This window comes from Rhea pennata, chromosome 3 (assembly GCF_028389875.1).
Source record: "Rhea pennata isolate bPtePen1 chromosome 3, bPtePen1.pri, whole genome shotgun sequence".
Classification (NCBI taxonomy): domain Eukaryota; kingdom Metazoa; phylum Chordata; class Aves; order Rheiformes; family Rheidae; genus Rhea; species Rhea pennata.
In genome coordinates this window covers 69,809,653-69,821,892 of record NC_084665.1, presented here as the reverse complement: position 1 = coordinate 69,821,892, position 12,240 = coordinate 69,809,653, and the positions used below count along the sequence as shown (strand labels likewise).

General features: G+C 39.3%; 1 protein-coding gene across 3 annotated transcripts in view; it reads right to left on the bottom strand.

Annotated features, from left to right (window-relative positions):
* PTPRK (protein tyrosine phosphatase receptor type K) overlaps positions 1-12,240 on the bottom strand; it is a 312,834-nt gene that overhangs the window by 81,514 nt on the left and 219,080 nt on the right. For all 3 annotated transcript variants that reach the window (XM_062572568.1, XM_062572570.1, XM_062572569.1), the window contains 3 exons: positions 5,931-6,040; positions 4,780-4,981; positions 1,746-1,851 (listed from right to left, as the gene is read on the bottom strand). In XM_062572568.1, coding sequence (XP_062428552.1) covers positions 1,746-1,851; positions 4,780-4,981; positions 5,931-6,040 — 418 coding nt within the window. The remainder of the gene's footprint in view (positions 1-1,745; positions 1,852-4,779; positions 4,982-5,930; positions 6,041-12,240) is intronic.

The following is a 12,240-nucleotide window of genomic DNA, read 5'->3' as shown; positions in this document are numbered from 1 at the left end:
GGAGGCTGTAAGGAACATTTTGAGAGCCTAAATGTGGGGTGTTGTGGTGCAGGTCTGCTCTGCAGTCAGTAACTTGCTGGCAAGTACAACGGGGCGGCACCGGAGCTCACTGCGCTAGGTACATGCAAGTGTCTAGCCACATCTCATCCTTCCACCAGCCCGTGAGAGAAATCCCCGGGGCAGAAACCTGGGACGTGCGATTAACCCTCCTCGGGGGCAGCCACGGGACCAAAGGCAGGAAACCACTGCTCCCCGCACACATTCGCTGCACTCCAGCGCGTGCAGAAAAGATCTGCACGCACCACCCTCAGCAGATCCCAGTCACGGTTGGAGGCTACCAGATCAGCCCCCTCAGGGAACCAGGCACAAAAACGTAGTATTTGAGTAGTGAGTTTAAGCAGCTGCATAACTTGGGACCACTTTCAGATCATAGGTCTGGTTACTACTGTATCACCTCCACATAAACTCTATTTTAGGATTCTAAGTCCTATACTGAATGCAATCATTTTAGCATTCTTCCCACCAAAAAAAGGATCTTAGGTTTCCTCTCAGGCAATCTGTCAGAAACTAACGATGTATGGGCATTTATGGGCATTTTATTTATGAATATAACAACTCAGTATCTCCTATAGGGGGATGAATCTGGATGATCACTTAACAAAGGATAAAAATAAATAACTTGGTCCTATCAATCATAAGGATCTCTCAAGGGAAACCTCCTTATGCTCCACTTTGAGTGCCTCTGTACCTAGGCACCTGAAATACTGAAATGTTGACCTATGACAATGTAGGGTGAGCGTACAGAAATGACTATGGGTATGTGACTCAATCCTATGATATCCAGGGAAAACATGTTAATAAAATGAGAGTTGAGGAACAGTTTATTTTCCTGTACTTTTAGGGCTTGGGCACATTACTCAACATCAGCTGAGCCATAACAACTGACTTACATAACACAGGATGAAATGCATTAGCCTGTATTTCTCTGAAGTGTCACAAGGCTAAGAGCATGAAAATGTTCCAATACTCTGCAGTTAATGAACCCCCAATTAGTCCATCCTGTGGCGGAATCTTCCTGATGCAGCAGTATCGGTAAAACACAAATGGAATCAAATAACATCACAAAAATTTTGATATAGATTATTCTTTGCAAACAGAATTATATTATCTCTCAATAGAGAGCAGAAAGGGAAAGACCCCTCAAAGTTAACATAAATGAAACATTTAAACATGATTATGGGATGCACCAAATAAAATTTAATAGCTTGCTATGTGATTTCTAATAAGAAGCACTCCGAGAGAAGAAAGGTCAAATAGTTTGTATTCCTGACTATTATTCCCCCACTTCCTCAGAGCTTCCAATTTTCCAATCATACATATATGCTATAAAATAGCTGATTTGAAGTACTGCAGAGGAAGTGTTATTTTCAAATCCACTTTCTGACAAATACCTTTAACCTCGTATTTCAGAGACACCAAGAGAAAGTAAAATGAAATGATAATGCATAGAAGGTGGTCCTGGGGCCCTTACATTAAGCAGGACAGCCAGCCAGATGACTCAAGTCATGAATATCTTTAAAAAACCATAAAGAATATTCTCTTATTAATTACAGGTCTATTGGTAGACTCAGTCTAGGTAAGTAAAACAACAGCAATGTCAAAGGAATGTTGCTTGGAAATGAACAGCTTTATTAGCTGCTAAGCAACATATGATCAAATACAGAATCTCTTCCTGCATTTTTTACCTGATAGGAGCACCTTTGGCCTGTGCTGGTCTCAACAGTACCGTAATTGTGGTAGCAGTTTCATTGAGGGATGCGTCGATGCCTTCATAATCCGGTAAAGTGGGAGCTGGTTAATGGTGAGTGGGAAGGAAAAGAATGAGAAATCAGTGAAAACATTTTGAATTTTCATGAGATTTTGGTTGTTCACGGAATTGTACAAAGCCATGATCTTCACTAGCTATATGAGTCTTTTTAACAATTTTCCAGGCAGGCACAGTCTTTCAGAAGTGCATAGCTGGGACTTCACAAGCAATTGATAACCCTTATCCCTAACTACTCCCACTCAAATCATTACACTTATTCAATTAGACAGGGTTATTCAAGAAGGATAGGAACAGAGGGAGGAAACCTGAAACTATAAAATCCCCTTTTGCCTCTCTCTGGGTACCTCTCAAGCAAGTATGTCTTCAAGAGCCACCTCTATTTCCTCCATTTTGGATTCTCCAACAATTTAGCAGCCTTTAACATCTCCTTTTAGCTCTCAAGAGAGACCAGACCAATACTAACTAGACTGCAGGAGAATTAGGCAGTAACAGATGTGAATCTGTGGATTAAAACTAGATGGGTGAGTCTGCTCCCAGGCCCATTTCTCCTTCCTGCTCTAACCACGGACAACTGATCCATTCACGAACCAGTTTCTAAACCACTGCAGTTTTCAGCCCAGCGTGTTAAAAAAAATAAATAAAATCAAAGCCAAATTAGAAGCATCAGGAACTAACACGCTAATGGAAAGGCTGTTAGGCTTTCAGGGCAGCAATATTTGTTCTGGGCTGGATGGCTGGGGTAGACGATAGCTTCAGTCACCGAATTTTAATCCACCTCCACAAGCCTGTCACAGACCTTACTGGTAATGCTGTTGCTAATGGCAGCTCTAGTGCAAGGAAAGAAAGAGGATTTTCTGTGATTCTGAAAATAATAGATTTCTTTTGAATACTGATTTTCAAAAAGTTTGAAAACTAACTGCATTTTTTTAACATGTAGATGTACCCTTATTAAATAATATCAGTGTATTTTAAAATGAATTATCACATTAAAGATGTTTACTAGCAGGATATCAATCATTTAAGTCATAATAATTTTAAGATAATATATCAAAAGAAGAACAATTGAAGATTAAAAGCAGTGTTTCATTAGTCCCAGATCCCAGACACACAAAAATATTGCTCTTTTCTTAGAGAATCTTATTATTTATTGAATTTTCACTTATAAATTACTATTTACCCCATGATCACTGGGATCATGGTAATCACTTGTAAGTTTGGTTGAAAGGAATCTCTTCATTCCTCATTGAAATAAAGAATTTCTGAAACACATACATTGCTTTGTAAAAAGTATCATTTGTGCGGAGCAATACTAGACAACAGTTTTGCATAAAGGAAGATAAATAACAGGGTGAAATTCAGACAGGAAGAATGTCATAGCCCTCTTTTAAGCTTTGCTAATAATTGTATTTTACCAACTAGTATGGCCCCTTATTGTGTCTGGGAAATGCAGCAGACTGGATTCTAGAAAAACATATCAAATCCCTAAAATTTCTGGTTGGAAAGTGAGGACATATCTAAGGAAACCTCAACACGTTGAATAATCCAAACATGTGAAGGTGCTTATTTCTCAAAATAGTGATACATCTGGGCAATAGACATATTATCAAGATACTACACAGTTACATTGTTTTCCCCTACAAAGAGGGTCAACTTCATAATTAGATGACATGTACACATGTACGCCATTAATTGGACTTTCCCCAAGAGCTTGTGATCTGGAATTTGCTGTGAAGAAACAGAAAGACCTGACAAAAATCAGAGTAATATACTAGATTTCAAAATAGTCTAATAGCTCAGTGAAAAGAAATGCTCGGTTTTTAGTTTTTTTTGTTTTTGTTTTTGGGGTTTTTTTTTTGTGTGTGTGTGTGTGTATGTGGAATTAATTGAGAGAAGAAAAACTAATAGGCCATGACAGGCCATGATGGAACTCCACAAATTGTTCCAGGCAGCTACAACTGTAGATTTTAACTTGCTGCACAGTTCAATTCAGAAAGCTGTGCTTTCAGTTTTCTCACATTTTGATTTATGTGGATGTTTTTGAAAACTGGGTAAGTTGACCGGGTGAGTAGGGTTTCCCACTGAAATGCTAGATATACTCCAACACAGTACTAATCTCTCTTTCTAGAAAAATTTAAGTCTCATTATTGTAGGTAATAAGGGAAATAGCATACTTTGTGCTATTTCACTTTTTTAAATGACTTCCTTCTCCACTCTCTGCTAAGTTCTGGAGTCATCCTGTCTCTCTGTCAGATCAGCAGTCTCTCTAGATATGGCATTGACTTATCTACTGCTATCAAATACATAAGATACCAGCTTATTCTTTGAGAATACAGAAATTTAACAAAATAAAAATACTAACACGTTCCACATGACTTTTTTTTCCCTAGAATTTTCAGTACATTTGTGTGCAGCATCAATCTTGATGCACAAATGTACACATTGCTTTGTAAAAAGTATCAGTTGTGCAGAATGGCACGAGACAGCTGTATAGCATAAAGCAAGAAGAGTGAGTAAATAAATTCTGTTACAGCTGTTTGCTGTTAAGTGGTGTCACTTTGAGTAAGTCTGTTAATTTTCTGCATCTCACTTTACTAATCTGCAAAACAAACATAGTATTTAGTAGCTTATGGAGTGCTATAAGGCTCAGTTAGTTAAGGTTTGTAAAGCCCTTTTAAATCTTTGGATGAAAACACAGTATAATACAAAATCAAACATTCAAAAACTGTGGGTGTATAGTTTCCACCTGATGCAAGAGTTTATCCCAGAATTTATACTACTGTTAGGAAAATGCACCCAAAAACATTTTCACTAACGTTAAAATTGCTTTCAGAATATGACAGGCTTTTTCTAAAATCACCTGATTTTTCAAGTCTTACCAGAAAAGTTTGTAAAACCAGTGAACATTCTCCCCATCTCCCAGCTTTATATATTTCCTTTATTTATTTATTTACCTGAAATGTTGGTTGTTACATTGATTGTGGTGGCTGGTCCAAACCCTTTGACAGTGCTTGCACGGATAAAGAACTGGTAAGTAGTACCAGGGTGCAAGTGTGAGAAGACATGGTGTGTACTGTTCCAGAGCTTTGACACGGTTTGTGGAGGTCCTGCAACTGGAACTGCAGGATCAAATGACCGTATACTGCTATAGCTGACCTGTGAAAATGAAAGTTCCTCAAATTTTATTGCAGTTTTTGGCACAATGATTAAGTTTGTTAAGATGGAAAGGACAGAAAAGTCGTATGTTCACCAAGTTTCACAACTATCTTGGGGATACCAAGAGAACTTGGTATGTATTGCTGTATAGTCCGCTTCACTTGTGAGGGCATACACATACTCCTCCTATCTTCTCTTTCCTCCTGATTTTAGTTCATATATAGAAATTTTTAGTGTAGCATTTAAGTTAGCCCCTGCCCCAATCCTCCCAACCTCCACCAAAAACCCTTTATTTTTCACTTCCTGTAATACCTTGCCCTCGTGTTCTAATAATCATGCTTAAATGCTGTCCAAAACAGTCTAGTGTCAGTTGGTTTGTCTTTTTCCTGTAAGTCACTGCTACACAAAATTATTCTGTTTCCTTAAAAAAGGAGTGATAGAGAGGATGGTGATTGCTCCTCAACCTGTTCATTTTAAAAATGTTTCCTGTGAGTCTCCTGCACAGGTCCCCAGAAGGCTCACACACTAAATACACTTTAAATAGAATACATATGCAGGTTTCCTTCAAGACTGATATCTGAATATCTCGCAATGCTTAAAAATGTAATAATCATCTTACTTTTTGTGTAATCTTCTCTTGCAACAAGCAAGTTCCACAGATCATGGCTGTCTTGGCTTTGGAAGGATGTATACTAATAATACAGGCTTTTAAAATGAGCAACTCACACGTGGGTAGCAACATCCGATACACTCCGATGCTAAAGCTACTTTACAAGTCAGCCAACAATGTCTGCATTGTAATTATGAATTTTGAAATCTTAGTCACTAGGGAATTCCAGTCCTCTCTAAATGGTAGTAGCATATAACAGCTGCTTACAGAGCAGAAGCCTACCATCAGCCACCCTTCTTCTCCCATTCCCAGCTCTACCCCATGCTCCTGGGCAGTTACCTCATACTGAGTAATGATGCCATTCGGATCCATGGGTTCCTTCCAGTTGAGGAAGATCTTATCTTCAAAAGGAGTTCCCTTCACTGACTTGGCAGGGATGGGGCCTGGCACTACAAACAAAACAAAACTTTAGTAAAATAGGAAATTCAAGAGACAGACCTACTAAAGAGATGGCAGACCATCCTATGAAAACCAAAAGCCAACATGGAGCAATTCTTATTAACATCCAGTCACATGTAAAAGAGAGGGGTAGAGAGTATGAAAATGCACTTCAAAGAGGATTTTGTCATTCACAGAGCAGACAGAGCAAGAAGTTGGAATGCTATCCCCAAATATGGTTTTCAAAGACCTTATGCAAAGTCAAAGTGTCTTGTAATACTGCCGGGGGAAATAGTTCAAGCTAGATTCTGACTTCAGGTGTTCAGGGAACATCACTGAATTCTGTAATAAGCACATCTAAGGACATGGACTACATGGTTTTAAAATCCTTTTAAAAAGGAAAATCAAAGGTCAGGACAGCATATGTTATACACCATCTTCCAAATGAGAGAGATGCTCACAAAACAGTTTTCAGCCACATCACCTTATGATCCATTGTATTAAAAAGAAATCTTTGTTTAAAAAGGGGGCTGGGAATGGGGAAAGCGCAGCAGCTCAGCTGCCACTTCTTTCAAGGACTAAAACGTTCATGCGGCAGAAGGATCAAAACCGCTTACTTCAAACCTTTCCAATAAAAGATATTTTCAAAGCTTTGAACTGAACCATATTAAGATGACCCTACTTTCTTATTGTAATGTAACCAATGTCCCTGCTGTAATAAAAAGTTTAAAATGTCATCTCAGGCCCCTTTGCCTGAGTGATTCACAGTACCTGGTAATCTCGTCAACACCAGATGCGAGCACTTTGCTATCTCCTGTTTCAGCTTACAGAATATTTCTCCCTATACATATGGTTCCTTTTTAACCACAGAAACTCGCCTAGATTTGGAGACATACATTTTGAAAGAGAGGGATAAGGCTAAGTGCATTTCCAGAAAATAACTAACAAAACCAACACAATAAATCCCTTCCCCCAAAAGCCAAACTTGTCAAACCTGCAGTCTTTCAACCTGTCACCTCTATTTAAATATGAGGATATATATTTCTCTTCCCTTCTTAATTAGTTTATTTTCTTCAATGCAACATTCACTGAGCCTCACACATGACATTTCCTGTATAATAATTTTCAAAGCATATTGAAGATTTACACAGACGAAAAATAAATTAAAAATTACTGGATGAAAGGAAGTGGAAGGCACTGTATTAGCAGCACCAAGGACTGAGTGGTCTGTCCCAGTAGTAGGATTTATTTCCATCTGCAAGAAACTATAAATGATGAGCTGACCCCTGGTACAAGCAACATAATTTGGTACATTAATAACAAATTCATGGAGTCAAAGAAGCCCACAAATAAACAGATGAGAGCTTCATAGAAACTGTTCGTCCATCTGTTAAGCAAAGACTTAGGAGAAGTTAACTAAAATCATACAGTACTGTTTTGCTTCAGCGCACTGACGCAGAGCGGGTAGTGGGTAAGGGCTGATAAGCCACGACAGCCCCTCTGTGCTGTCTGCCGCCTTCACAGCTTTGCTGGAGGCATCGCTTTGTTTTCCGTGGGAACGCCCTACCGTTTTCCTCTCTGCGTCGCTAACGGGGTATGAACACACTCCGATGCATGGGCTTTTTCCCCAGAGGATGGGTACACGTTTGCGTGTGCACGCACGCGTCTGCGTGTGAGAGCACACGATGGCACTGGGGCATGCACACAGAACAAGGAATTCGCTATTAAAGCATGTTAAAGCATTTGAAGTAAAAAGAAAATAGACCCAATTCTCAAAAACCCGCAAAAACACTCTGTGTTGCTTTCTATTCAGCTAAAACTGGGTGCAGGGCTGTGTAGGGCTTTGCGTTGCGTGAAGGCTGTATTTCTGTTTCAGTCTCCCGGTGGGGGAAGCCTACAGGCTCATCGCATCACACGATCGTGTTCTCTTCTCCTGCGCCATAAAATTCTTTGCTTGTGGCAGCAGCAATGTTAAACTGACTGGAACTACACGATCCCACTTAGTTTCATGCTTCTCTTCCCACTGGCATAAGAAGGGCACAAGAACAAAAGCCAGCACGGCAACGATCATCTTGCTGGCAATTCTGGGAAAAACAAGGTCAGAACGCGAAGGAGAGCAAGTGCCCAGAAACAGAGAACAGTAATTACCACACACCTCACCACAACCCACAAATTCATCCAAAAATGAAGCTTGGGATCAACTGCAACTATTCAAGAATCCTGTTGGAATTACAAACAAAACTCCAAATGCCTAGAAAAGGGAATGAAAAGTTTCGTTTTATTTTGAAGGACGTATTTTGGTGGGTCTGAAATTATCTCCTCCCTTCCATTTTCCAGTTCAACTGAAGTAAAATGCCTTTTATTTGCACAATTTCAGCAAAGGGACAAAGGGAAGGGAGGAAAGAGAGAAAAAGAAGTAAAGGAATTTCCTCGCAGAACACAGTGTCTGTGGGCAAGTGCACAAACTCATCGGTTAGGTTAGTCCGAGTAACAAGCACACTGACACATTTGTGATTTTATCATAGAACGTCTTAGTCCTCAGGGCCCGTATTAGACATTGAAATAATAAGAAAAAAGAGTTAAAGTATTAAACAAAAGAAAACAAACCAAACCTCCAGGCAACATTAATTTGAAAACTCAAAACGCATCTTTCCACTTAGGCTGCCACTTTCCCGTCTGTTCCTTAAGACTCTTGGAGAGACCCTAAGGTCTTAGGAAAAACTTCAAGCTGCTTCTTTCAAAAGCAGCGTTAAAAGCCTTCCCTTTTATATAATATTTAGCAAGCACTCAGGTGACACGCAGTTAGGTAAATGTTATCTTTCTGTTGCTAACAGCTTTCAGAAGCCTCATCACAAACAGCCCAAAAGACGAAATAGCTTTTCTAGAAGCTCGTACACGCCTGCCCCAAGCCCCGAGAGCTCACTACCGTACTTCTTAGCTGCCTTGTCAGCTCCCACTTTCCAAGCAAGCTCTCGCTTCGCCCTTCGTAGCTATGAATAGGAAATACTAAATTAAACCACGAAAGACTCCCGCAAGTGTATATTAAAGCGAAGTACATTACTTAAGATTCCCTATGAATGGCCAGTTTCCAGAGTAATTTAAAAAACGTAAGTAGCTTTTACAGGAGTTGGAATCTCAAATTTGGCCTCTGAAACATTTCTTTAAAAAGATTCTGGTCCCATTGATTTTCTTTCCACCTATCGATCTTACGAAGCGTGGCTTTCAGCAACACTAACAGGGCATGTTCTTGCTTTGATATACATTATTCTATGTTAAACTTCCAGCAAGTCAAGATTTACACATACCTAAAGAAGTGAAATCAGTTAGGCAGTTTTAACCGGACAATGATTTTCACAGGAGACCTGTAGCTTAAGCAAAAAATGTTTTTTCCTAAAGAAATATATATATGTGTGTATATGAGATGTAAGACACATACGGAAGTAACATAAAACAAATTCAAGGGGAATTTCAGCAAGGATTTATAGTGAAAACATCACAAGCTCTTCTTTCAGGATTTACATGCATCTCCAGGGCCCTTTTAATGAAGCTATATATTTGTATCGTGAATAGCTGATAATCTTTTCTTCTATGTACAGGTAGTATGGCAAACTTTTACAAATATTATGCATAATAAAATCACAATCCATCAATCTGACATTAGACCAATTCATTTTATAGCAATAAATTTTTGCATTAAATTATGTCACAGCCACAAATAAATTGTTATTCATAAATAGTGTCAGTTAAACCATGTTCTGCACCAACTTAACAGGGAATTTATATTACAGTACATTACTTCTGGAAGAACAATGTATTAACTGACACCAAGCACTATAAAAATGGATTTATATTGCTTTAGTTTTCCTGCTACAAAATAATGAAAGTGCATGTAAACAGAGTATTTTTATTATTATTATGCACTGTGAAAGCCATGCAGAGTATTATTATGCTCTACAGCGAAGGCTTTAAGGAGATATATTCATAGTTATAGTGGGAAAAATTCCTCTGTGGTACTCAAAAAGTAAAGTGCATCAGCAAGAAACTTACAGTCCTCCTCTAAAGGTAGATGTTCACTTTCAGGAGAAGGTAAAAGTCAATCTGTTCTCGTATTTAAGTGTTACAAGCAATTAAAATGGCTCACCATTACATTTACTCTATCCAGGGGGAAAACAGGCTAAGATTTACCATTGTACCTGTATGCCGTGTAATAATAATAATAAAAAAAAAAGAATAAATTCAGAACGGCTCTGTCAGAAATTACTAGTCTTTACTGTATTTATACCAGAGGAGGTCATAAAAGTGAGTTCTTCAGAAAACACTCGATTTACACCATCTGCAGTGAAGTACTACGCTACCGAGAAGCAAGCCGATGGAGTATCGATAGTCTCGCACACGGCCCCGCTGCTCTCCGGTACCGGCTGGGTAGCTGAGGCTCTTCCTCCCGCAGCACCGGCGCAGGGAAAGCCCAGAGCCCGGCGGAGGCTGCTGGCGTGCGGGGACGCCGCTCGAGCCCGCCAGCGGTGCCCCACGTTATCATCTGCCTTACGGAAACCTGCCGCGACTGGCTCGCGCCTGCGGCTTTTCAGGCTCTAGGACCTCCCATCCAACATAAAATTATTAACGTAGCGAATATAGATGCTTAAACGTTTGCAACGAAGCTACTAACGAAGCTAATTGACAGTGGTTAATTAGTCTCAGAGGTGCCAGGACTCACCACAGACACCAGTGCAAAATGTCAAACAGGGATAAATTAGTCAGCTTTGGGTCTGCTGAATTCCAGGGCTGGATCGCCTACGTCTGAATGTAGATTTTTGCTTAAAGCCGTTTCCTACTAAATGCTGGTTTCTGTCCTCCTCTTTCCCTGAATTTGGAAACGTTTAGCCACTTAGGGGCAAGATAACATCGCACACTCACAAGATGGCAACCTACGACTTCCATAGCAATACGCAGTTCAATATGCGGCTGCTGTTTTCAACCCGCGCAGAGGTTGGGCGCAGTGGTAACTAGTAGGCACAAGTGTAACCTCTATTCCATTGCAAACTGCTTAAACAAATAGCCACTAATTCAGCCTACTTTCAGGCACTACTACCTCAAACACACCACTTCCAAAAAGAATCTCATGAGCAGTATCACTTTTTTCAGCCATAAAGAGTCTAGTTAGGTGTTTAACGGAAATGAAAGTATGAAGTTGTTTCAGTCAGTGTAAATAATTGTGTAGCACGGCCAATTTTCCCTGAGCTATTAATATAAAACCTAGATTGTATTTCCAGTGTCTACAATATGTTTAAGCAGCTTATTTAATTTGTTGTTCATTCAGTGTAAGCTTAAAGTAAATCTCTGACTGACTTGAATAACTAATAATTTCAATGTTTTCCTTAATTTCTCTCAAGCCATCTTTTCTGATGTCTTTAAAAAAAACTTGTTTACTCTGTCTTAAACTGATAGTGGAGGATAGCTACTGAGCTGTCTCAATGAACATTTTCTGCAGAGATCGTCCTTAGCAGTGTGAGACCAAACAGATATTTTGCAAGGCAGAAAAAGAAGAATGAATTCAAACTAGCATGTGATTGAAGTAGCTCTTGACTTTGCTCCACTGTATTTTTGAAGTGCTCGAGCGTCCTTCTGCAATCGCTTTTTTATCTCTCAGAAATGTATTTCCTTAGCAAATCTTACCTACGCATCTGAAAAAAATAATTGAGGTTATTTTCATGAACTGAAAGAGAAATAGGTTTTACTGGCTCATTTCTCAATGGCAGAAGGTCATTTATGATGAGTTTCCATTTGCTAGTGCTAACGATGTAAAGCTTCCTTCCTTATTTGACTATGTTGATATTAGATTTTGCCACTGCTCATGGCATGTAGGTCACTAGTCTCCCTTTTTGATCAAGGGCTGAGGTCAATGTCTTGAGTGGAGGCACTTATGGACAATTTAAAACTGTATCTTTTACCAGAGTTTTTAAGTCATCGGTTTCTCTTTATCAACTGTATCCATATGTCATTTTCTTTCCAATAAAATTAGTATACCACATCCACTTGACATCCATGTACTTGTCACTCAGCTCGATTAGTTACATATTTTTTGAGACAGTTTGCCATTTCAAGAAATCTTTGTAGCTCTCCTTTACTGCATCAGACGTACTGCCTGTTCATCTTGCTGCATTAACTTTTCTCCCAGGTGTGCTATTTTTGTTACTTTTACAATGTTACTAGT